Source organism: Clinocottus analis, unplaced genomic scaffold, assembly GCF_023055335.1.
Source record: "Clinocottus analis isolate CAN_PGR_092001 unplaced genomic scaffold, fCliAna1.0.p SCAF_1, whole genome shotgun sequence".
Classification (NCBI taxonomy): Eukaryota; Metazoa; Chordata; class Actinopteri; order Perciformes; family Cottidae; genus Clinocottus; species Clinocottus analis.
This window is the reverse complement of record NW_027175820.1, coordinates 14541657-14568483: the sequence shown is the minus strand read 5'-3', so window position 1 is coordinate 14568483 and position 26827 is coordinate 14541657. Positions and strand designations below refer to the sequence as shown.

Here is a 26827-nt window from a genome sequence, read left to right as displayed (position 1 = left end):
GAACCATCTACTGTATGTTGATCCACTGTAGTGCTTTCTTTTTCCTCCATAAGGTTATCTAATGCTCTCTCTTTTTCTCTCTCGCTTTTTCTCTCTCTTTTTCTCTCTCTCTTTCTCTCTCTCTCTGACTTCTGTAGAGACTGCATTTGCCTCCAGACTTGTCTGAGACGGTGAGTCGTGTGAGCAGGGGGGAGTTGGCAGGAGCGGCCACGGTGGCTTCGGCCTGTGGCTCTCGAAGTTCCGTCCAAAAACACCTGGACTTCTAGCGCTCCCACACAGTTGCCAAGGGCAACCAACACCTGGAACGCCGGTTGTCCTCTTTACCATGGTGATCAGGTTGTTCCCTAGCCCACGTAATGTCAACCTCAATAACCCTGCAAGCCATTACCACCTGCCAACTGTCCCAGCCAATGGGGAAGATCTAAACATCAACTATATTTCCAGTTCTTTTTTTTTATATAAACATACAGTACCCTCACAATTTGACAATTGCATGTGCCGTTCTGCGATGTGAAAGCCATAAGGTATTTTTTATCAAGGTATATGATTGTCAGGGTAAATAATGTTTAACCCAATTAAAATCCAAGATGATGGAATTATTCAGAGGTGTATTCAGAGCATTAATATAGTCAACTATTTACAATGTAAAGATACAGCGGAGCAAAGAACAAATTCACACTCCCTCCGTGTTTGTTGTTTTCTGAGCTTCTCTGTGCTTTGTTTTTCGTAGCCAGGCCGCCTACTTGTGCAACTAGCTAGCTCATAGCCTTCACTCATACATCGGTTACCGCGTTGTTAGCTGCTCGCCGTAGACTCGGCCATCTTGATGTTGAGCGCCTGTTGAGGCAATGTGCTCCAAATTCCATATTGGGCCCCTTTAACATTTGGTGAAAAAATAATATGTTGTTTGTTGTTCTCTGTCTTTGCGGATTTCACTTACAAGTAAAGTGTCATCATAAATATGTTTTTGTCTACACAGATTCTCACTCTCGACAAACAATTTTTTTTAATAATTTATCTGCCTTCTCCCCTTGCTTTGAGCGTACTGTACAAACAAAAGTGGCCACTCCTGACTTGCTCCTCTCTGTACAATAATAATATTTTTCTTGGAAAATGTTATAAAATGTGCTTTTGTTTAATGAAATAAAAGCAAATAAATACATATTACACAGCATCTGCTCTTTATTTATGTTTTTGTTTACATTATCATGTCTCAACACCAGCTCTGAAGGGAAAGTTGACTATAAGGACTGTGAGAGCACGTAAAGTGAGTGTTGTGTGTGTGACTGATCACTGGTCTGCCTCACTGGTTTCAGGTTTGAATAGGGATGCTTCCATCTGACCCTGAAACTCTGCCGGTGAGTTACGTCTACCTCCACTGAGCTTGAGAGCTGAGCAGGAATGTGGGCAGAGGGTAGTAGAGCTGGATTTGGGTGCAGGCTTCACACCTCATCAGGCATGTTTGCTGGATGAGCTGCTTTGCCATGACAAGTCCAAAAAAACAAATTAGGTCAAATGGTGACATGGAGAAACAGAGAAAAAAAAAAACAACATGAAAAATTAAATGTTTCATTTTTGTTTTCCTCAGTCTGCTGCTGATGCCAGTTTGAATTATTTTGCCTGTGAAAACTGGCAGTATTGGTAACCATCTGCAACACGTGTTGGGAGAGGGTAGTGTTACCTGACAGCTTCATGCATGAATGGAGTGCTCTTATGTCGGCTATATGAGAGCAAGAGATGACATACTTTGGTCACTTATACAGGTGAACAAAAGCTTGAGTTATCAAGATAAAAACTGTTTTGCAAGTTATTGTTGTGGCGGAGATGACATATTCAGGATACACTTCTAGGTAGATTCAAATAGAATCATTTCATTTTAGCATTTGTTGATGTTGACATATTACTGATTTTTTTTTTTTTTTACACTTGCCATGTCACCATGGTGCTGATACACCTAGTTTAAAGTATTTTATTTTCTAAGTTTTTAAACCATCAGCAAAGTTGTATAATGTAAATGTACTTTTTGCACATTGTAAAGAATGAGGGTTCTCACATTTGTGTGTACATTTAGAATTTAGTAAGTTGATGCTGGTAGTTGCTTGCTACAGTCCTCACTTTCGACCAGTGTCGTCATTCAGTATACACATATTGTAGCTGTGCACAGCTACACATACATGTAGCTGTGCACGTTAATCAAGATTGAAATAAACAACATTTAGAATATGACTTTGTGTACCAGAAAGAATGGTTTGGGATTTGTTTGATGAATGATTTATATGAGTCTCTTTAGAATAAACACTGTATGACCCGATTTCTTTCTCTTTTGTTGCTCAAATCTCAATAATGGTTTATACCGTGTTATAACTTTTATAATAAATCAAAGTATCTCAACGTGGATTAAATATGACACGCATAAAAATAATATATATAAAAATATTAATACAAGGTTGTTTTTTTTTGTTGGCATTGTCACAATAGCATTTCACATAACCTATTTCTTTAAAGCCTCACTCGGCCTTAAGCAAAGACAAGAAGCTGTGGGACCGAGTGTCAAGAACGTTCTTTTCTAATTCTGTCTTTTAGTTAAATGCTGCTCACGTCCTATTGATTCCTTAAGTCATATTGTTTTCCTTGAGTAGCTTTAGCTGCGGTCTTATGTGTCCTATATGGCCGTCACATTGCAGCACTATTCAAGTACACAATGTGGGTCAGTTCATTTTTACCACACTTGATATCTTTCTGCCAATTTTGGTTTAATAAAGCAGACCCATCTTTGCAAATGAGGTTACCATATCTGTCAAATACAAAAGATACAAAGCTAGACTATTATGTATTGTATTTACAATGATGAGGGAAATTTCCATTTATGTTTGCATAAAGCATAGACTCACACAGAACATAACCGCTGACACTAAACAGGAGAGTGTTGGCTTCTGTTTGCTGCTGTGGGAATTCAGATTTCCAGGTCAGAATTGTTGTCTCATTAAAAAAAATAGACCAAAGTGCCCAAAGTTCTTAGGAACTTATCCAGAAACTTATATTGTTTAACTTGTTTTCCAAGTGAGGATTACATTTAAACCTTTTCATCCCAAAGCTGTGTATTATTTAGACCTCCACTAATTGCAGTCTTTCTTGCATTTTGAATCTCTTGTTCGTTCTCTATGTGTAATAATTAATGTTCCTCTTCTGCCTGTTCTCCCTGTCCCTCCCTGGGCTCTTCAAACACATTTCCTCCATCTGTGTGATAAACTCATTGTGATAAAAAAAAAAAAAAAAGCTCTTAAAAATCGGATCAACCGCCAATCCTCGAAGTTCTGATTGGACTATTAAATATTAAATGTGATGTGTAAATTTAATTAATCAGTTTAGCAAGATATCTGGCGCTGTTACGTGCTGTGTGAATGTTACCTGACCTCACTCTCATCCTATCCTTTTAGATGTTCTCTCTCTCTCTCTCTCTCTCTCTCTCTCTCTCTCTCTCTCTCTCTCTCTCTCTCTCTCTAACACACACCCTCAGATCCACACACACACACACACACACACACACACACACACACACACACACACACACACACGCACACACACAGACACAAACCCCCTGCTGAGGCAGCAAGTGAAGCAAAATAACTCACTCTGCCACACAATCGCTCCTTTGCCTCGCTCTAGGCACTGACTGCTTTATTCTATGACTCCCCCTCCTCTTCCTCCTCTTCCCTGCTCCCTCCTCTTCATTGGCTCTGTATTTTTTTTTTTCCATACCATCGTAACTCTACTACAACAAGAGCCACTGATGGTGGATTGCTTGACCTTTCTCATTGTGCAGTGGTGTTGTGCTGTGTGGTCTGTCGACTTGGTTCAGCCCATACATCAAGAGAGGTTTGTTGGGTGGGAATCAAAAGTATTGTGTGGGTATTACAATTACAAATCTTTTACTAACTGCATTGTCTACATTCATATTTGCTTGAATATGCAGCTGTGCTGCATTATGTCAAAAAAGTTGACTCTTTACTTGAACAGTAAAGATGGACACCTTATAAGACACAGCATTGAACAGGCAAAAAGGTTTTCTTTAAGACACAATTTTACTGTACAAAATGTTTTATAGTTTTCACAAAATACATTTAGAAAGCTCCATTTTAAATAAAATTAAATTGAAATATTTAAGAGACAGCGTGTAGACGTTTTATCTCAGAAGCATTGCTCAGACGTAAACCCAGTGTGTCCATGTTCTACGTACACACTGAAATAAAAATTCAAAACTCAAGAGCATGACAGATGATGCTAGAAAAACCCTCCCATGGTCTTCAATTATAAATAAGGACTGCTGGGTTTGACTGCAGTCTTACGAACTCGAAGCCAATGTAATCGAACAGAACGTGTTTACAAAATTTTGCAACACAAGACTAATATCTTTAAAAAAAACATTGTGTACTAGATGAAATACAAAGGCTTTGGTCTGTTTTACAATCAACAATGATTAAATCTGATATGTACTTGTAAACAACTGCCAAACACTTAAGTTTAAAACTCTGTCAAGCAATCTTTAATCATAATTATAGGAATTAAATATTTCTAGTAGCACAATTTTTTTTGACCATAGGACACTATAATACAACTATACCTAAGAGACAAATTGTACCTGACCCTAAAGAAATGTATTTTATGATGCATGAAACATTTATAGAATATTCTCAGGGATATAAATGAAATCAACTTTTATTGGAGAAATCTTTCTGGAAGATTTCTAGGGAAGACAAGTACTTTACATTTTGACATAAACAAACTGGATTATATCGAAGACGCAGTCTACCATTTACAGACTACAGGTTTTCTTTTACACCTGTTTTCCACATTTAAAGTTCTTCGTGGTAATCTAGAATCAATCCAACCACCAAAGCAAAAGGTCCAAGTTGTCGCTCCGTCTTTGCACACTTTGAGCTGTTGATAGTGATCCGTGTTTAAGAAGCCGGCAAATGCTGACCCATGTCAACGGAGTCAAGACCACAGCCTCAGTGGGTGGATCGAGTTTGAGTTTCCTCTGCTAAATATCCATTCGTAAGAAATAAGACCAATAAATAGTTGTTTTTTTTTGACACAGTAAGAGTCTTCCCTCCAGCTTTTTGTCTTTAATGATATGCAACAGCGTCCAGAGACCATGCAAAGGCTGGTAGAAAGTCTCGATATAAGCAGATCAAAAGATAGTCATGGCAGAATCTCTCAGGTTCTTCTCTCTCAAACAAACGCAAGACCAACATGGTTTTCTAGCAGTCCATCTATCAGTACTTGATCTTGGTTTTTCATATTAACATACAAATGGCCATTTACTAACACACCAGAGAAAAAAAGGAAACAATGACTGAAGTTGGAAATAGAAAAAAACAGATAAGTTTTTGTTCCATAAAAATTTAACACCGGGCACTTTACAGAGGTCCATTTTTTCCAGACTTTCCATCGTTGTTCTCTCTTCCAAATCCTCGTTTGAATGTGCCTAGAGCTACAGAACAGCACACAGTCCCACTGGAAAAACAGAGCCCAGACATCCCAAGGCTCTCCCAGAGTCTCTCTCTCTTTCTTTTCTCCTCTCCATTCCTGTTCTTTGCCTCTTCACAACCCTCTCTCGCCTTCTTTACTCTTCTGTGCCGTGTATGTGTGAGGAGCACTGCCGGAGGGCGATGGTGGAGTGGGTGGTTACAGGGTGAAGTAGCTCTTCTCTCTACTGTAGTCTTGACCAGTACTGAGACATGTCAGGCTCGCCCCCTGGGACTTGGACAGGGACAGACACTCCAGGAGAGATGAGTCCTGCAGAGACAAAGAGAGAAGATGTCAGTAAAAAAAAAAAAGAAAGAAGAAAAGTCACCAGGCTAAATTAGATGAGTTGATGCACCATGCACAGTTAGTGTGACAGCTAACACTAGTTAGGCTCATAGCACAGAGCATTGTGCTTTAAATGCTTGCAAATAGGTAGCAGTGCAGCCACAGTGAGTCACAATGCTCTGCACATGGTTGCACAGTAAAAGGCTTGCGAGCTCGATAAATTGAGGCTTTGGCAATGGCATTTAAACTGAGAGAGTAGAACAGCAAATTAATCAAATTAATTAGCAATTTAGCACAGAGGAAATGTGGATATGCATGATTAACTCTTCATGACTATAACTGGTATATATGGCTCTCAGTAAAAGCATCCTAATGGGGTGGAACTAAACTACGGGCTGGAGTATGGGATTGACATGTTGGCAAAGAGCGGCTCTGAAATGAGCTTCATGCAACTGCAGAAGGAAAATGATATGGAATGTAGAAATATTGATCAGTTTAAACCATGAAGTTTTTTCAAATAGATGGAAAGGAAAAGGAAAGTTGCTGCAACAGATCATGAATCAAAGTTGGCTATAGTACCCCCTTATTTACAGGAAAGGTGGCAGATGATTTAAAAAGTGCACTGTTTGTTATGATTAATTCCCAAGCGTGTTGGTAAACAATGAACTGTCTGCCTACCTGTTGAGGTGGTACCAGAAGCGGTCATTGATTGGCTGTTCATATGTGCCTGCATATGAGGGGGCGTGTATGTGTCGTAGCTCCGCCCGTTCACAGGCGGACTGGTAGGCAGCATGCAGGAATAAGAGGAGGTCTGGCTGGGCTATAGATAGGGGAGAGAATGTTACATTAGCTTAGCCAACCATAGTTGTAGGCTGCAATACTGTAAGGCAGAAGTGGCTTGATTTTATTAAATTTATACTTTTTGGTTCTCTAAGAAGTTGTTTTTTTTGTTTGGCCAGGAAACACAAATTAAAATACTCATGGTGTGTTTGATACCACTCTTAAAATCACATCAATCATCATACAATATCACATAGCATTTACATCTTTAAACATGATTGTCTATAGAGCGCTGTGGTCTGGTACTTACTTGCATAGGTAGACTGTTTGCCATGGTGAAGCTGGGCATGGGGGGCAGCGCACTGTAGGTGTTCGCCAGAGCAGAGTCAGGTCTACCCAGCATGGACCCCGAGCTGAAAGACACTGTGAATAAAAAAAGGGAGGGAAAAAAAAGGATTTAAAACCCGCGAAAACCACAAACAATCATCCGATGTGAGCGACCGTCTCATTAGCGCTAAGTGTGCGTGCGTGAGGTGACGCCTCGTTGAATGGGCCGATGGGTCCGGACACGTCCTGTACAGCGTGTGTCTCAGGTGATTGACTTGTGAGCATGCGCTTCAGCTCTGCCGGTGTGCCCTCGTGCCTGATTCGGTAATTACGCAGATAGAAGTCAGCTGAGAAGTTTTGCTCGATCATCCACCGCTGCTTCTTTAAGTGAACTGGAGCACACAGCCTTCAATGCCTCTTTTTTTTTTATTCTTCTCCTTTTTTATATTAATCCGCAGGCTGCCGCATATAATGCTAATATTTAGCATGGATCCTGTCTGGCCCGACACCATCGATATGTAAATGTGTGTAATGCAATGTGAGTATTACCACATGCAGCACTACCGTTTCTTTTACTTTCTTAAATATCACATTGTAATCATATTTAAAGGGATGGGGTTATCCTGCACGACCCCAGCTGTGGTGGACCTACCCGGTGTAGTGGGCTGTGGGATGGCCTGGTAGACGCTGGTGTTAAAGCTGCTGCTGATGGGGATGTGACTGGAGGAGTTGTTGGCCTGCCGGCGCTGGTTCCGCAGCTTCTCCTCTCGCCTCCACTTTGCTCTTCTATTTGAGAACCATACCTGCAACGAAAGCTGCCTATTAGTTTCCCTTGCATCGTCAATATCGTTGAAACCTTTCACATATCCGTTGTCATTATTTTGTTTTTACAAAAATAAAGTTATGATCACTCACTTGTATTCTTGCTTCGGGCAAGTCGATTTTCGCTGCTAGTCTCTCTCTCGCGAAAACATCTGGATAATGAGTTCTTTCGAATTCTATAATGCAAGAAACAAACAAAAGTGTTAGTATACCAGGAATGCATTAGGACTAGGCCAATTTAATTATTGCAGGTCTGTTTTAATGTGTATGTCAGGGGCATATACAAAACTAAGGCTTATGCTTTGTACCATGTCTGAGAGATATTTGACCGATCATTTGTTTTATTTCTGAATAAAACATGAACATGTCGCTATCCAAGCTACTTTAAGACAAACAGGAATGTGATATTGTGTAAATTAATCAACACAAAATGGCTGATATGAATGTTTCAACGATTCACTGATTGCTTTAACCTTTTTCCAGTGCTTCAATCTGCTCCTGAGTGAAGGACGTGCGGTTTCTCTGTAGTTTCCTCTTGAGCTGCAGTCGCATCTGTGTCTCCTCTGAATCTTCCCCATTCGAGCTGATGGAGTTTGTGTTTTCTCCTGCGCCGTCTGGTTGTTGGCAGCCGTCTGCAAAAAAAACATATGAAGAAAATATACATTCAATTAAGCTAATTGAATAATGAATTCTCGGGTCGCGTGTTGTATCGGCCTGCAGCTAATTGTACAGACCGCGGTGCAACATCATTAATTAAAGCCTCTATCATGGTTGATTAAATTCAAAATCAGAGGAATTATTGCAGTTGCTTCCTAATGCTGCCAGATTACAGACGACCGGCTGCGTGGAAAGGGAACATAATGAAAAAGGCTTCGCGATTGAACTGTTTATAAAATATTGTGGGAAAAACAGGCTGGCGAGGGAAAGGCTCTGCGTACTTATCGCTTCCCAACAATGGCGTGTGTTCTCAAAAGGTTAAGAGAAATGTGACAAGATGTGGCGAGCCTCTTTTCAGACCTATGAAATGTATTAAAACCCCAAACTCTCTTGCCCCCTTTTTTTAAGGCAGCGCAATGCCTCAATGGTCGTTCCCATATGGGCGTTGGTATAGCCATTGAGGTGACCACCAACTTTTGAATAGGAGAAGACGCTTTTCAGAATGATACAATGCCTTCAGGAGTAAGGGAAACCATTAAACTATGGACACAGCCAGGGACGAGCAGTGAGCCCTCGGTGGGTGTAATATATGGGAGGGGGGCTATTGGAGGAGATGACAAAAGGATCCTCTCTCTCTGGAGGCGCACAAGCTATAGTACTTTGGCATTGTGCGCACGAGGATCCCAGTCAACAGAGCTTTGAGTCCAGTGTGTTAACCCTTATCCACTACCATCATTAATCACGTCCCCCGGCCAGCTACACGCCAGTCAGGATTTCTGTCTTCAATTGGAAACAAATGAGTGAGGAGAGAGCTTGCAACCCCCTGAACAACCAAAATAAGGCCAATCTATTCACTGCCCCTTCAGTTGCAGGGCGAGGCTTATCGACTAATGTCTGTCTTGTTGTTGGACATCATTATCACACCGAGAAGTTAATGCGAAAGTAAGCAGGGGTGCGTCGATAAGAGTGGTTTATGTAATATCTCACGGATGTTTGTCTGGAGTCGTGGGTGGAACTCATGTAGTAGAATGCAGCGTTTTGTATGCCAAGTTTGTTCATGTTTTCAGCCAGATTAGCATGCATCGTTTTAGAGTATTGCCATGCACGTGGACACGAGGTAGGAACAGGTGCAGCACGGCCTACTAAGCCATGCATGAAGCTTCTAACGTGTGGGTTCATAGACACCTAAAAAATAAATGTTATTAAGGTGTGCAAACTTTTATTTGTCTTGTGTGAAAAATGCAGCAGTTAGATATTATAAAAAATAATGTAAAAAAAAAACATTTACATCATGTGGGTTCAAGTTGCAGGTTTGCTCACAAGCAATTGTGCATGCTTGCTGTTGCCCTGAAAACATATTTAGTGTGTCTAAATGTGAAAGTCTTGGTTCACTGGAGGAAAACCTGATGCAACATGTTTCTTGACAATTTCCCTCGCTACAAATAGACAAAAGTATTCTTCTATAGGCCAATAGTTTGTATCCACGCTATTTGTTTCTTCACTCTGGATAATCCATAAAAAGGAGTGAATGTGCAGCTATTATCCTTCTGCCAGACCCACTGACGCTAGGATGGGATTTGTTTTCTTTATAAAAGCGCTGGGAAATAAACTCATTCTTTAGTATCACGATGTCTGAGCCAGTCAGGCGGAAAAGCAGCAAAAAAGAGATACCGAACCAATTGCGGCACCTTTCAGCTGCAGAGACTGGATCAAAACACTCTTGAGAAACCGCTTAGAACTGAAAGAGAAAGTGAGAGACTAAATCCTATAGACGGGATTTAGAGCCATATAGCCCGCGAATGGGAATGAGAAAGAGATAAAAGACAAAATCGGTAAGGAGTTTTTATTCGTTCCTCTTTGGATAGAGTTGTCTTCTTTTGGGGCCCTGTCACTCTGCATGTCGCCTTTATAGCTGCTGACTCGGCGGTGGGATGGAAAACATATTTTCGTTCCCCTGAGACAACAGGCTTTGCTTAAATAGTCATTGAATTAAAAAGATAGAAAAAAATAACAAAGTTATTAAATAATAATACTATTTTTTATTATTTCTTGTGGTTTAAATTATTATAATTAGAGGCTATAATAACAACAATACAAAACTAAAGAAGCACATAACTGTTATAAATAACAACAACAATAATAACAATGTTGTTATTATTCCAAATTAACGTTAATAATTTTGCTGTTATTATGATATTTTCCGCTTTGCTGCTTGTTGATAACAGCTCCACGTGTCCAAGTGATCCTCAAACAAATACTAATTAGTATTTGCAATGACTGAATTTCAGCACTTGTATTTCCCTTTTCTGATGCATATTAATACATCGCAATGCTTTATCATAAAACTATCAAATTAGAATAAATATTAAATGAAGCGTACACACGTGTGTTTCTATAATAAAATGTGCTCAGTGTTTGGCCTGCAGTAGGCCGACAGAAAACTCTCTGAAGTGGAACATTTCCACAGCAGCCTTACCATCTCCACACTCCTGCATGTTGCCATAATGAGAGACAAAGCCCTCTTTAATGAGCAATTACACGTAGTGCGGACCGTTCCCATAACCAATCATTGCGTGTGAAGGAAGACATTCCTTTGTACTAATATCCCCGCACACAGCTCCCCGGCTCTGCCTCCCCATCAGGAGGGGAGGAAGATGCAAGCTGTTGGGTGGACACCTCTGCTGAAAGGACAAGCCGCTGTCACGCACATCCATGTCTGGGACAGTGGAAGCATTCAGACTGCATGCATGACCTATGGCTTGCTCTAATCGACTAATCTTAATTGGGGGTCTTGTTAAGGGCATCAAAGCATGTCAATACAATACCTTCCCGCAAACAGAGCCGTGGACCGGAACCACTGAAATAGGAAGCTGTAAAACTATTCATATTCAAGCGTGATCCTTTATGGTGACCTGTGTGGAGTTCACATGGAGCCTAATGTATCCACCTTCAGACACTAAGACAACTGTGTTTAAATGTCACTGAGCCTCAGAAGTCAAACACCGTCCGACTGTATCCGCCCTTACAATGCACGCGTCAAGGTGTCTCTAATGCCACTGTGTGATAATGAGGCTCACCTGGGTTGGGCTGCCCTGGCACTGATGTTCCGGGGTACCAGCCGGGCCGGGTCCCCCAAGTTCCTGTCTGACCGTTGAGCATTCTCAGCTTGTCATACATGCCATCTGCGCCCATCTGTTGCTTTTCACTAGCCAGGTTGCGGAGGACTCTGTTTATCGATGACACCTGAATGACAAATTGCATATGATAAAAGTAAAGATTAGATGGTGCCCCGTATCCATCAGTGTGTTTCTATATGCGGGTACAAAAGATGTGACGCGCGCGCACACGCACGCGCGCGCGCACACACACACCTTATAATCATAATAAATGTGCACAGGAAGATGTTCCTGCAAAGCACGCTCTTTCTAATTGATTGTATGTTTGGATGATCACACATGCAGTAATGCGCGCGCCACACTTTCTATTTAATAAGACTGAATGGTTGGTTGCCCATCTCCTTTTCCTCCACTGCATGAGAAAAAAAAGTCATTTCATGTGGCAAATTAAATCATGCACATAACTTACACACACACACACACACACACACACTTACACTTACACTGGGTATATTGTCGTTGGTGCAGACCCCCTCCGACAGAAGTCGGTCACGGATCTCCCACGCAAAGATAGACGGACACTCCCGCTTGTACTGCGCGATTTTCGCGACCACCTCTGGAGTGGCAACCCTGGGCTTGCTGCCGCCTATTGCTCTCGGTCTTATGGAGCCAGTTTCATAATACCGGCCCAGGATCTTGCTCACACAGCCGTTGGATACCTGGATAGAAAACAAAAGACACAATTCACATACATTATTTACGACTATTAGCGGAATTTCTAAGATGACGTCAAATAATTATCACCTTTTCACTGTCCAGCACTTGGACTTCATCATGGGTCTATAAACACAAAAAATATGCCTTCAATGGTATATTAGGCATTAGATGTATTCTTTATAAGAGCAGGCAGATTACTTTCCTTTTTGTCGGCCTTATTACATTTCCAGTAAACGGAATGATGTAACGAGAAAATCATAATTTCACTGATTTAAATACAATTTTAAATTGCAACATTTCTGCTTCAAGAAATGTGGATTTTAAGGGGAAGCCATACCGTTATGTCTTGCATATTTTGGCTTTATTGTTTAAAAAAAAAAATCAGTTTGCATCCATTGAATACAAATTCCGCATGAAACCTGTTTTGTGTTGAAGAAGGAGTGTGGCTGTCACCTGCAGTATCCTGGAGATGTCGCAGGGTCGAGCTCCACTGTGAGCGAGTTCAACTATTTTCTGCCTGGTGGAATCCGGCAGCGGTCTACCATTAACAAACACACCACCAAGCTGGTTTACGCCACTGTGACCTACATGGAGACAAAGGCATCGCAGTCAGCACATCGTAAAATAACGATAATTAAAACATATGTGATCACGCAAATTAGTTTATTCTAACGGAGAGAATGGAATACGCGCTTTGGATATCATAGTTAAAGATTAAACATGAAGACAGCATACGGAAATACAGACAGTTCACTTCAAAATGAATTGCCATGGGAATAAAGTGTTTAAAATCGAAGCGCGCTGATCAAACAATAGTTTTAATAAACTTTTAAGCCGCTCGGTACAGTCACACGCATTGCGCAGTTATTCAGTAACACATGCAGACCAATGATTACACGACAATAGCCTCGCATCAACCAAAACATCTCAATAGAGTTCTTTTAATCTCAAAATTAAATTAAAAATCCAGTCGGTCGTTTGCTCCGAAAAAAATCAAACCAACCTTTTATCAAACCGGCAAACGTCGGTAACAAAACAGTCGCACCGTTATCCATCCCTTCATGTACAGCTGCGCATCACCGACACCTGCACCCCACTCAACAACTACCCTCAAAATAATAACCAGCAGCACTGACAATCACAGAAAATACTTATATTGAAATAATCTATTAAATTGGCTTTAATTCAAATGAATCGCTTTCTGGAAAGTGACTTTAAATCGAGAAGTTCTGTCGACGAGAGTCCTTCTAAACACACAATAAATACGCATAAATAAGACAGACAGCACATAGGAATCCCGCTCTAAAATAGCGTTTTTATGATTGGTTAGTGTCTACAAAAAGATTGCTTTTTGAAAATGATTCCTAAATGATGCCATGGTAAAGCAGAATAAACCGGCAAACCTGAAGCCAAAAGGGAGAGCTGGCTCCCCGGAGTGCCTGCGCTGCTCTCTGCGTCTCCGCTCCCTTCCCCTGCGCTGCCGCCCGGTACATTGACTCCGGGAGCAGAGGCTCCTTAGCAATAAATAAGCTCCAAATATAGAAGAGGGGGAAAATATGATGAGCCTGCCTGACATTTGTCTTTAAAATAAAGCTAGCTGCACGTCAAGTTTGAGCTTAATTTCTGGAAATAGGCGGAAGTCGCCTCGGATCATGCATGGGAGGCTAATTGAAAAGATCAGTTGGAGCACTTGTGGCAGGCATGTCACTTTATGACACCGCTCTGCTTTTGAAAATCGCATCGTCACGACAAATAGTAGCATGATAAAACGACCCTTTCTGTCTGCATTTGGATATCACTCAGGCAAAATTGGACCCTACTCGTTTACCCTCCGAGGGAGACTTCGTTTTAAGGTGGCCAGGGGCTATGCGCGGTCACAGCAACGAGGGCGCGCCTGGATTCTTAACATATTAAAAGTGACATGCAGTTCTTTCCCCCCTTGTTTGTATTTGACAACAAATGCTCACAGCCACTGCATTCCTGTTGTGTGCAATCGGTAGGCGTCTTTACTGTGTCACAGGACTCTGCTTTAAACTGCGGACTTAATTGTATATAAATGAGCAAAGGGGGCCTGTGAAAATAAACCTGTTCAAAGGAGTAACATATCCCCGTTGGCCGCTATGTGTAATAATCTTCCAGCATGGATCTGATTGATAGTTAATCCATTATCATCCCTCCTGCTCTTTGATAATTCCAGGATTAAGTGGAATTAATAGACTTCTTACGTTGAAATTGGCCTTCCCGCATTTAGCAGTCCTGCTCTGCGGGTTCTCCGGAGCTGCTCCGTCACCGCTGATTTATAGCTATCATATAAATCCTCTGGATCGATAAACCCGTCAGATAAGGACATCACATAAAAATGTAACTCTCCTAAGGTTAAGTCTTAATCATGGCACAATTCCCTCAAGTGCCCAGAGTCGATCTCGCCCGCTGGCGCTGATTATGCGCCTTGTATTCTATTGCAAGTCGACTAATAGGAAAACATATGGTGTCAATTTGGACGCTCCCCACCATATACACCCAGGAGTTATTAGCACAAAAGCCACCGAGGCCGTCGCGACCTTTAGACAACCCAAAGGGCCGGGCCCAATGATATCTCCTCGGCAATTCGCACCAAACATCACACGCCAAGCCAGGGGAGCATCCCATTATCATCAATCCGCTGCAAAGCAGCAGCGCTGTGCATGCTTTTGATAAGGCGCCATCAGCTCTATAATGAAACACTGACACGCACAAAATAAAATACAAATAAACAAAAAATAGCTGTACTTATAAAATACGACGCTTAATGCCATCAATTTGTAAAAATGATTTTTTTTTTTTAGTTTTGTTTTTTTTATCACAGGTCACTTTAATTATCACACTTCTCCCCACATCAAACAATCCAACTGTCCAACATTGATGTTGTCCAACATTGGATTCAAACATTTGTATTATTTTTTTAAAACTAAGGCGCACAGATTACAGCACAGACACGTCATCAAGGTATATGGAGAATAATATAATAAAATCATCGCACACACCTTCATCACAGATGTCATACACCTCTTGTCCAGCAGCAAGAGAGAAAATGTTTCATGTTTATCCTTTTTTGTTTCAACACACACAGATATTCAACTCATTTATAGGCCACTTTAAACACAGAGGCCATAAGCAACTTCATGTACCAAGATTTTATTATTATTATAGCACCCACGACAATATAGTTGGTAATATGTATCTTTCGCTGTTCTGCCTCACCCTAACAGTAAAGCCTGGGGTTGTAATATGATCATTTTCTTTCTAGTTCATGCTGTCTGTCCGTGAAGAATATGGACTAATCTACATAAGACATTATTGCTATTCCTCATGTTTCATGCAGGGCTCTTCTCTACGCAGCTAATCTTGTATTCAGCCTGGCAGCCAGCTCTAACGCTAATGCAGACGGCTGTGCAATTATTTAATACCAACTCAACCAGAAACAAAAATCTCCCTCTCAACCCAACCCCCTCTATTTTCCCCCTCTGTCTCTGGAGCAGGACGACGTGTGATTAACTTGTTCAATAATAACTTCTCTACCTATCATTGCAAAAAATAAATTAACAGCAATGAAACGGCCATCAAATAACTGAGAATATTTCGCCCCTGCACCACATAGTCATGCAAATGTCTGCCTGCACGTATATCCTTTCCTTTAAAGTGTTCCTAAAGTTATTGCGCTACAACAAGCAGTGCATAATGTCAGTGGGTGTTGCTTCATGCAGCCACATTAGAACTTGCGGCTGTAATCAAAACTTTCAAAAACAAAAATATATATGAAAACAACTTACTGTTCTGCATCATTGAGGCTACGCCAGACTCCCACGTGGCTTGGCTGTGGTATTCTACACGTCACAAGAAAAAGACAAAGCTGGTTAGCATCATGTACACATCTTCATTTTCACTGTCAAATTATTTGCAACAATTATATATATATATATATATATATATATATATATATATATATATATATATATATATATATATATATATATATATATATATATATATATTATAAATTAAGTTGCTCATCTCATCGTTCGATTAGAATGTCTGCGGATTTTTGTGCTTAAAACATTATTGATACATAAATATTATTCACATCCTCAGTGTGTGTATGTATTTTAATTAAACTTGCCTGGAAACAGAGTTGACTGTCCTCTATAACAATTTAGTCAATCATCTGCCGTTTTCACTACTTAATGTCTCCCTATAGGACAAAGCAAAACAACACATTAGCACAGCTATACTGATGCACTTATGTATCTTTATTTGTGCCCTACATTTACAATTAATCTCAATGTTGTTGCCAAGCAAATAAAAGACAATTGACGCAGGACTAAATTTCTTGAACATCTCTGTAAGGCCTATTTCAGACAGCGCTTGTCAAAAAAAATCATGAAATTGGGCCTATAACTTTTACAGCACTATGTATGCCCTCATTGCCTTATAAACTTGATATTCCTCCTGTGAGGGAGTCTGTCGTAGAAACTGTACAGTGACACACGTTGTCTGCCTCGCCTCACTGCACTGCAAAAGTCCAGACCAGGAGGGGGTACAAAGCTGGTGTACAAAGCCTGCTGGACTCGCAACAATGCACCCCCTTTCCTGCCTCGTATACCTCAAACCCGGGGCAAAAACTCGGCCTCCGCGACTAGAAACACAGCTTCCCCACTAAACACACCAACAAGTTCAGATTAATACAAAGAGCCGGAGGCATTCATCCACCCCCTCCGGGACCATTCATAAACACACACGCACGCACAGACAAACACGCACACACACGCGCACACACACTTGTCCCCTCTCTCTCTCTCTCTCTCTCTCGCTCTCGCACGCACGCATACACACACACACACACACACACACACACACACACACACACACACACACACACACACACACACACACACACACGCACACACGATCGTGACCCCGGTGCCGCTAGAACGTGAATGTGAGTTTTGTTGGCCTCGCTTTTCTAGAAAACGTTTCTTGAAAGTAATTTATTGTAAGCAATATTTGGTGGTTATTTTGTGCTGCTGGTGCGGGCTGTAAAGCGGGTTTAAAGACACAACAGCGCAGTAGGGCGCTAAATTGGAAAAGACAAATGCATTAAAGAAGCTATTGACTGGAGGAGGACAGATAAAAAGGGGGCCAGGGAGGGAGAAGTCTGAAGTTTTCGTTTTCTCCTTCCATGTAAAGTTGTTTCCTGGTTGTGACGTCTAAAACAGACTACTGTGTTAAGTCCAGGGATAGTTTCTTGGGATGCACGCAGGGGCCGCCACTGCATTTATGTTGGAGCTTTCTTTCATGTTTAACAAATAAGCTGCATTAATCAAATTCAGATTCCATCACACTGGGCCACGTAGCCGCAGTTAGCCTGTTTAGCATAACCTCTCATTACTAAAACAACCGCTAACTAATGCAAATAGACTTCTTGTGGTTGGCCTGATGCCATGTCAGAGTTAAAGTGGACTAATAATAATAAATATAAAAACAGTCTGACCAGCCTGAAAATGTTCTGTCCTCAGAAGCTTTTGGCCCTGTAAGGTACAAGTTAATCATTTATTTAAGGTCGAAAGCTCAAACTTTGTTGTTCCCGAGGTTAACTACGATCTAATCTGCATTTCTTTTCCTTTAGTAATCCGACAATGTCTTAATTCAAAATGCTTATTCTGGCCGCGCTCACAACATTCATATGCAGAAATAGTGCATGTGGGCCTTGACTACAATGGCACCGGCGTATAGCAGGCTGACAGATACATTATTTGAAAAAAATATGTTAAATATTACACACATTTAGTAAATTAGTTTATAGCATGCATATCATCAACATGTTTAATCTTAACGCAAAGAATAAACAATAACACAATTATTAAGCCTTTTTTATTCAGGCCTGGTGTGTTTCTTCCAACAGTTTTTAAAAACATATTAGGCCTATTTTAAGGCTGAATTGTGCAGACTTTATCTTCAGAATTATTATAAAGATGCTAATAACAGTATATGAATACTCCTGTTTTATTCTACATATGTCTGTTTTGGCAAAATAGTTTTAAAGCCGCAATTTGTATACACACTTTGTGGTGTATCGTTCAAATTACTTAAAACATGATTTACAATTATAGACTGATAGGCCTGTCAACGATGGCGTCTGACTACTTTAAATAATATTTAGCCCAACTGCTGAAATGTAAAAGTAGTTAACTTCGCTGTCATCAAGGGAATCATCTTAGAAAAGGGAGAACGCTGTACACAAACACGCTAAAACGGACCGACTCCCCAAGTGCTCCATGGAGCTTCTTTTTTTTTTTTGTAGAAGGCGCTTCGGTGGCTCGCCTGCATGAATCAATCTGACACCTTTCCTCAACGGGTCATTGCGCCCCATTCTCCACGATGATCACTGTCCTGGCCCAACGTGACTTTTTACTCTTTACTGTCATAAATAAGCGGTAAGCTCTCCGTAGGCCTAAACACACCAACACAATCCAGCAGATAAAACAGACAGAGGCGCTAAAGGCTGTTCGCACTTTTGAGAGTCCAGTCAGAAGACAGGCTGCACAGTCCCAACGATAAGACACCTCAATCTACAGCCGCGAATAAATGACCTATAATAATAATAATAATAATAATAATAATAATAATAATAATAATAATAATAATAATAATAATAATAATAATAATAATAATGAGAATAAGCTTCCATAATTTAACAGCAAAGACAAACTTTAAGTCAGGATCTTACCTTTTTGTGGCATCTTGCGTCGTTATCAAAGTCCTTAGTAAACTATAGGCTACAGCCTAGTTCTCCACACCACAGAACGAGCAACAACAAAAAAAAAAGCCGACCAGGATCAGTCTCTCTCGGGAAGTTTAGTAGAGGAAAAATTAGTTTCCAGTGGTCTTCGGCGGAGACGGAGGGGATATCCCTGCGAAGGGGACAGAGATTGACAGTGAACTCAGATGTCAGGACGCACGGAGTTGGGCGAGGATGTGCGCTGGCGTGTGAGAGAGCGAATGAGAGAGTCAGAAAGAGAGAGAGTGAGGAAGAGAAAGAGAAAGAGAGATAGAGAGGGGAGGGTGGGAGGGAGAGAGGGGAGGAGGGAAGAAGGAGGGAGAATGGTGGTGGTGGAAGGAGGTGGGGATGAGAGATTGAACACACCTATGCTGATTAGCGATGGAACAAGTGTATTAATGTAGGCCTATGTGTTCCTGGTCCGCTGTGCGCGCCTCGCCTCTCCTCCCTCCGCCGCTCTTCACTGGCCCATTAGCGCGACCCGACCTCTGTCATCATCCCCCACATAAACACTTCCCCCTGCACCACAGCAAAAGCGGGAAGCGGGAAACGGGGCCGAGTCACAGCGCGAGAGGGGGAGAGGGAGGGTGGGGGAGAGAGAGAGAGAGAGAGAGAGAGAGAGAGAGAGAGAGAGAGAGAGAGAGAGAGAGAGAGAGAGAGAGAGAGAGAGAGAGAGAGAGAGAATCTCGTCTTCCCAACCCACTAATAAGCCCACGCATGCAAATACCCTGCGCTCACTTGCTGAATATTGCCCTATTGCAAAGCAACTGCCTCGGAAATGCCCATTGGTCGGAAGGCTCTATTCTTCAGCTCCAACCTCAGGCTAACTAGCGCTGCGAGGGGGACGGGGCGTAGTGGAGCAGCAGCAGCACACGTGAGCTGAGCTGGAGCTCATAACACTACATGGAAATAACCAAGAGCTGCAGCTTACTTTCTTATGAAGCAGCCGATGCTGTGCATATTCAATTCATCTCATGTAGCAACGTATATTATGTTGAAAAGTTGGGATACACGTTGCAAAATGTACAGATTTGTGTGTGTTTGTAGGTTTCAGCATACTTGTCAGATGTATAGTCATTTACAACCTCAGTTATCGTACCACTTTAATGTATTGCTCCAAAATAAGAATTTGAAGCCCGACACTTATCCATGAAAGGAGACATCTGCATGGAAATGACGCCTGATATGGGACAAGGGATTATCTACTTTATAAATATTTGGCTTTAAAAATAAATTTAAAAAAGGAACGATCTCCACTCCCTAAAGACGATCAAAAATGTCCACCACGTGCTTTTGTTGATTCTTTTGGGTATCACCTTCCCCTGAATCGCCGTACCCTTCTTGTCAACAAGAACACCAAGCGTAAAGAGCGCAGCCTTTAGGCAAGCTCCGCTGCTTTTTATGGACACATTTGCGAGGCACGGCAACGTCACTCCTCCGACCTGACAGCAAATAGCACGCGTAAATAAAGTAAAGCAAATGACTGTGCAGCCATGGCCACACGCTCCCAAACTGCGCTGGTTGAATGACTGGCTATTAACGCACACCTCAACGCACCCAAAAGCAACCCCTCTGCGCCCGTGTGTGAGCATACACCCGGAGCTCTGGGCAGCACCAGTCTCAGCTCTGAGGAGCCCCGTCGCTTGCTCCAAAAGGAGGAAACCCGAAGGGAAGAGAATGAGGGTTGTATAGACGTGCAAGCCAAACTAAAGCAGAAAAGGGGGTGCATGAAAGGGTAAAGGGAGAGTGAGAGAGTGCAGGGACAGGCATAAGCAGGGGGAGGGTAGATCATTTTTTGGGGGGGGATGGAGGCCTTGAAATGAAGTCATGGAGGCCTACACTTGACTTTCTTTGACATGTGAAAAAGTAGGAGAAGTCAGAGCTCATCAATAAAACACTTCGGAGGTGAAAGAGGGCTCCCTAACAACCATCGCATTCCTGACTATGGGTTCAATGAGTAGACAAACGACGCTGCCAGAGAGAGAGAGAGAGAGAGAGAGAGAGAGAGAGAGAGAGAGAGAGAGAGAGAGAGAGAGAGAGAGAGAGGGGGGGAGAGGGAGAGGGAGATGGAGGGAGGGAGGGAGGCAGGGGGGAGAGAGTGGGACTGCCCGGCTTGAATGGGGCCCTCAGTGGGCCGGCGAGATAATGAGCTGAGAGGACCGGCTCAAACTGTCACCGAGGGTCCCGCGGAGAGGAACAACACTTTGGCCAATACTCCTTCATCAAACAACCCGTAAACTAAACGAGCACATTCATCTGTTTCTCCTTCCTGCATTGTTTCTACTCACTTAGACTGGTGGCTCAGCCTATAGGCCTACCGTGAATGGCTGCGGCTTATATCAGCGAAAGGGGGGTGGGGGGGCGTCCCAAACATTTTCACGTCAAGGACCCCCCTATTAGACATGCATTAGACCACAAACAACACCCCACCCCAAAGGAGTTTGTGCTATGAGGGAAACTCGGGTTGGTTATGATTTACTGTAAAACCGAATAACACACGCTGGAGGTGGAGTTTAACTCTCTCACCGATGTTACTCAGAAATAACTCGTTTTTATCGAGGGAAATCATTTTTCTGTGGAGATAATAGACATGACCTCAAGTTAGAGCCACTCCGTGACGGTAGATAGTTGATTGCAACTCTGCAGTGTTTACTAAATGATGTCGGTCAGCCTCATGTTGGCTTGGACAGGTGCGTCAGAGCAATTGTATAGCCATTGTTTTCAGTCATGAGCAACATCATCATTTTTTAATTTGGACACTTAAATTCTGCTCAATTGTGTAAATAAATTCTGATGAACATGAAACATCCCGTAAAAGTAAATGTTGTGTCATCTCAATTGCAAAAACAAGAAAAAACATTGTTCAATCAGTAATAGCATGCTTGTATTAGTTTACCTTTGTAGTGCAAATGTTATTGCCACTCACTTGTCTCAGACTGCAGCTGTCAAACATTCCCACCACTAACCTGCCCTCGCTGAAAAGACAGATTCCCCGATGAGTGTGTCAAGTAGTTTTCTTTGGAAACAATACCTCCATAGGTTATTGATTTATTTAGTTAAGCTGTAAATCCGCTCCAAGAGCTAATTCCTTGTCTTCACCTCTTGAGAGATTTCAGGGTTATTTTTCACAACCTGCACTCGCATGTCAAGTATAGACTTTCATCTTTATCAGCAACAACCCTGTCAATATATATATATATATATATATATATATATATATATATATATATATATATATATATATATATATATATATATATATATATACTTTTGTTGGAAGTGAGTAAAAAAAAAACGTGATAGGCTGATGTTAGGAAAGCAATTAGCCCAATTCGGATTAACAGCGACTAATGCCACAGGCCTTGAAAAGAAAGCCTAATCTTGTCGCTATTTCTCCCGAGGCAATTTGGTATTTGTACCTATATCTAGAAACTTTTAAATGCCAAAAACGAGAGAGAGAGAGAGAGAGAAAGAGAGAGAGAGAGAGAGAGAGAGAGAGAGAGAGAGAGAGAGAGAGAGAGAGAGAGAGAGAGAGAGGCATAAGAGGAAGGAGCTGCGGTGGAAAACAGTGACATTGTTTTTGGACAGGGAGAGAAATGTAGTGCAGGGTACCCCCTTCTAATTTGGTTATTATTTAGGATTATAATGTATCCTTTAGAGGCTATTGCACATTTATACAATTTTAATTAATTGCGTGGAACACTGGTGGAAATACGCCTGGTACTTCCAATTAGTTTAGTTTTCGTGAAAACCTGTTGTTGTATTTCTTAATTCATGAATACTTGTTTTCTTTTGTGATGATCCCCCACTGAAGGCCATAGTTCACTCACCTTTATACAGCAGGACATCTGGGGAGGTCTATTAGAAAATCTTTCAATATTGTAACAACATTGCTTCAGATGAATAAAAAAGACTGGGACGACTCCCTTGTGTTTATTTGGAGTGTATGAGTGAAATTTAAGTATTGATGCATGTCCCCTTAATATTTATTTTTCCCCCTTTTTTTTAGTAAAACCCAGATTTTTGTTTTGTTTCAGGACACCTCTGCGCACATTGTACATCCTGCTTTACTATTATTACCTCCTACAAATCCCAACTGCTGCTCATTAGAAGTGATCATTTAAGGCCCAGCATTTTAATAAACCTGCTGTATGCACTGTTAAGCAAATAATTAAATCCTATATTGTTCTACAATTCATCATGATACTAATGACTTATACTATGGTTTTATTATTATCTATACAATTTATATTGTTGATGATAATAATTATTTGGTTAAAGGTGTAAAAAAAAATAAGATTGACGAGGAAAAATTAAGAAAAAAAATTGAATCTACAATTGTTATGTTTTACTGGTGTTATTCATGTTGTAATCTAAATGATCACTACAAATGTCGACCTGCATTTCTAAGATGTATTCTTGTTGAGATGACCTGTCATTCATCAAACAGCCTCGGATTGTCACATGTATTCTCTCTAAAGAGATTCATGAGGATAACGCTGGTTTATTTGCATAAATGATTTGCACTTTTACAATGTACAGCTCTGTTTTTAGCAACAATAATTAAACAATCACATGCTTGTTTGACTTTTGCGCTGTTCTTTGATTAATCTGCTATTTTGTAAAGAGTGCATGCACATGGAGCGCGTCCCGGTAGAGAAAACAAATGTCGAATTATTTCACACACATTAATTAAGTAAATAACACCACCAGAAAAATAGAAACGTCGCAAATGGTCCTTACTCTGCTTTTCAAAATGAATAAAAATCGACAGCTTTGAGAGCGCGCTTTAAACATGTTCCATCACAATAAAGGTCTACAACATTATGTAATGTTGAACTAAATTAGGATGCATCTTCCTTCTGGAGAAGGTGTGTTGTGTTGAGCGAGAACTACATTGATGCAACATTTGTATTTATTTCACTAATCTATTGATCGTTGAAGTTTGTGGAGAAGCTCGAGGATTTCTTATGCAGTCCACAGAAGCCCTCTCCTGGCAAAAGGCTGAAGGCTAATGGTGTCACAGCGCTGCTCGGCGAGCGTGACAGACAAGAAACACTGGACCCAAACATGCAAGAGCCAAACTTACAGCTACTGTTTGGATATCTGATTATATCATCATATGTTATGCACGAAATAATACTAATATAAATAAAAAATAACACATGTACGTTCATATAATTAGAGGTGGGACGAAAATACTAAAAAATATAATTTAAAAAAATCCCAGTGATATAAACACAAGGCCCACGCAGTTTTTTAAATCCAAATCAGTCTGAAACCCTCGGGGTGCATCATGTCATTTAAGATAAGATAAGATTTCCCTACATGCTTAGCTGGGCTTTGAAACTCGACACTTTAGTTTGCAAACTGCTTTCAAATGCATTTCACTACACGAATTCATAACTTCTTTCACTTAACATTTAAGCCCAAATATAAAAGTTGTTTCTCCAAAAATCGCACGTGGGTTGCAGCGTGAGGAAGAAGCACAGTAAATAAACTGAAATATTGCGCTGATGGAGCGTCATTTACAGCGCGCTGATGGGTCGAGCGGAGCTGAATAGATCCCCATCAACACAATACATGTACTGTCCAGGTCGAAGCCATTAATTCCCCCTCAGCGTAAAGCTCACAAATTTACAGTGAAGATCGCTGATTACACGCGCGCGTGTGTGAGTGACGACAACAAAAACAAAGTCAGCACGTATGTGTTAAACGATATGCGGGTGTCCACATCTCCCGAAGGCTATACGGAGCAACGTGCAACTTTCCCCCACAATTTGCCCAAAGTTAGCCCGTGCCATCAGTCTTATAATCGCTCTGCAATATGCAGGTTTCTGCTTTGAATGTTCTCTGCACCATTTAAAGTTAGAAGGAGATCAGGCAAAGTGTGCCTATTTTCAGTGTTTAATTATGCTCAAGGGGGGCATTTTTAAATGTACTAGGGGTTTAAATATATATATATTTTAATCAAATATAGTTTGTCCAAACTCACCGGCTGGCAGGCAGCAGCTGTCTGTTCGGTATCCTGCGCGTAAAGTCGCCTCTTCCTGCCCCGGATCTCTCCTCCGTGTCACAGCGACAGAAAGTTATAGGTCCCGATCAAACATCTATCTACCTTTGGATCCGTCGTGGAGTTGAAATGTCAATGAGAGTGGGGAAAAAAATCTGCGGCTCTTAGCAGCAACTTTCCCTTCAGCATCAGCCTCGCGTTGGCAGTGATTGGCTGGAGCGACGGATCGACGTCATACCTTGGACAGGACACAGCGCGCAGAATGGGGAAGTACAAGGTAAAATAAACATGTGAGCACACCGGCCTGTTTACTGTCCGATGTGTGCTGTGTTCAGGGACTGACACGTCATTCTGAAGGGACCACGTCCTTTTGTTTCATCTTATTGTACTTTACTTTTTCACACCATCCCCTCTGGTGATTAAAGGTTTCACAATAAACAAAACAAGGTCTCTGATGGGTTTATTATTATTATAATAATAATGGTATTTAGATCAAATGTTTGTTATAAGCAACTTGTCACATGGACTTGGAGGCTTCAGACTGATAGTCTTTTTAAGTTTTGAGTTTTGCAGGAGATTTTATACAACTTTAAATGTATAGAAACTGAATTTCCAATTCACACTTCGGCAGACAGGGGAGGACTGACTCGATGGGAAAAAAGGAGTAAGTATGGTTGTTGTTGTGTTTTTGTTTTTTTAATCTGAGCATGCTCACTATGCAACAGGTGTGGGACAGGTGCATTCAGCCCCCTCAAAAGACCTAAAGTGCCTCTCGCACTGTTCCTTGTGATGTATTTGAGAAGTAAGTGGTGATGCATTTTCACAACTCTGCTATTATCCTGGCACAGCTCTGTTTCAATAGTTCAACAGTAACCATAAACATGCTTTATGTTCGAGACAAGTCCACTGTTTCCTTGTGCGCTGAAAACCTGTTATTTCTACAGCCCTATAAAGTTCTCGTAATGGGGCTTTAGCTTTCCTTTTACTAAGGCGGGTTAAAAGCCTCCAATCCTGTTTCACAGCCTCGGATGTTTGTGTCAATTTGAACAAGACGGTGAGTAAATGGGCAACCGCACCGCCGCCTGTCTCCCAGGAAGAGACCGGGGAAGCGCAGGTACGGGCCAGTCAGGACTGGCTGTGTTTGGGCCATTATTTGGAGGAACAGCCATTAAGAGGCCTTGATACTGTGCAACGCAGCAGGGTGCTCGACATCCGCGCTGGAAACCGCACGGCTTGGTCCCTGCTTATCAGGCTGTCAATAAAACGAGATGGGATACAGCGGTCGAGCCAGGTGCTCCCTTTCCCTTCCCACACAGCCCGCTCTCCAGAAGCAGATCAGGCGGAAACGCAAATCTGTCCAGCCGGTTTTCCCTCTGCCGTCACCACGCTGCTACACAACGCCCACCCCCCCCCCTCCTCCTCCTCTTCCTCCTCTCTCTCTCTCTCTCTCTCTCTCTCTCTCTCTCTCTCTCTCTCTCTCTCTCTCTCTCTCTCTCTGTCTCTCTCTCTCTCTCTCTCTCTCTCTCTCTCTTCCACTAAACCACACTGACAGTAGGTTCAGTTTTTTATGAATATATGGAAACAATTTTGCGACTCAAGTCGGCCTACTCATGATAATTAATATCAGCCTTTTTGCATATAATCGCAGACATGCAGATTTTGCAACCATGCATTTTAATAAATGTTAAATATCGGACTTGATTCCAAGTTATATGTTGATGTTGGTGTGAACAGGACAAGGGACAAAATGTATACCACTGGAGGAGA

General features: G+C 41.6%; 2 protein-coding genes across 11 annotated transcripts in view; one reads left to right on the top strand and one right to left on the bottom strand.

Moving 5' to 3' along the window:
• The window catches only part of elp4 (elongator acetyltransferase complex subunit 4), a 56381-nt gene extending 55214 nt beyond the window's left edge, over positions 1-1167 (top strand). For all 3 annotated transcript variants that reach the window (XM_068585443.1, XM_068585360.1, XM_068585526.1), the window contains one exon: positions 138-1167. In XM_068585443.1, coding sequence (XP_068441544.1) covers positions 138-266 — 129 coding nt within the window. In that variant the 3' untranslated portion in view covers positions 267-1167. The remainder of the gene's footprint in view (positions 1-137) is intronic.
• Positions 1168-4081: 2914 nt separating this feature from the next.
• pax6b (paired box 6b) lies at positions 4082-25184 on the bottom strand. Of its 8 annotated transcripts, none has more exons than XM_068584723.1 (14): positions 25043-25184; positions 18997-19180; positions 16043-16096; positions 15257-15280; positions 12687-12817; positions 12321-12356; positions 12020-12235; positions 11478-11643; positions 8217-8375; positions 7837-7919; positions 7574-7724; positions 6905-7017; positions 6493-6634; positions 4082-5799 (listed from the first exon to the last, which is right to left on the bottom strand). In XM_068584723.1, exons 2-14 carry the CDS (start codon positions 19007-19009, stop codon positions 5714-5716), a joined length of 1374 nt encoding a protein of 457 aa, XP_068440824.1. In that variant the 5' UTR covers positions 19010-19180; positions 25043-25184; the 3' UTR covers positions 4082-5713. The 8 variants fall into 8 exon arrangements, with proteins under 8 accessions (XP_068440824.1, XP_068440913.1, XP_068441169.1 ...); XM_068584812.1 differs by lacking the exon at positions 25043-25184 and adding an exon at positions 19414-19511; XM_068585068.1 differs by lacking the exon at positions 25043-25184 and adding an exon at positions 16390-16461 and having other exon boundaries at positions 18997-19253.
• Between the last annotated feature and the right edge of the window lie 1643 nt (positions 25185-26827).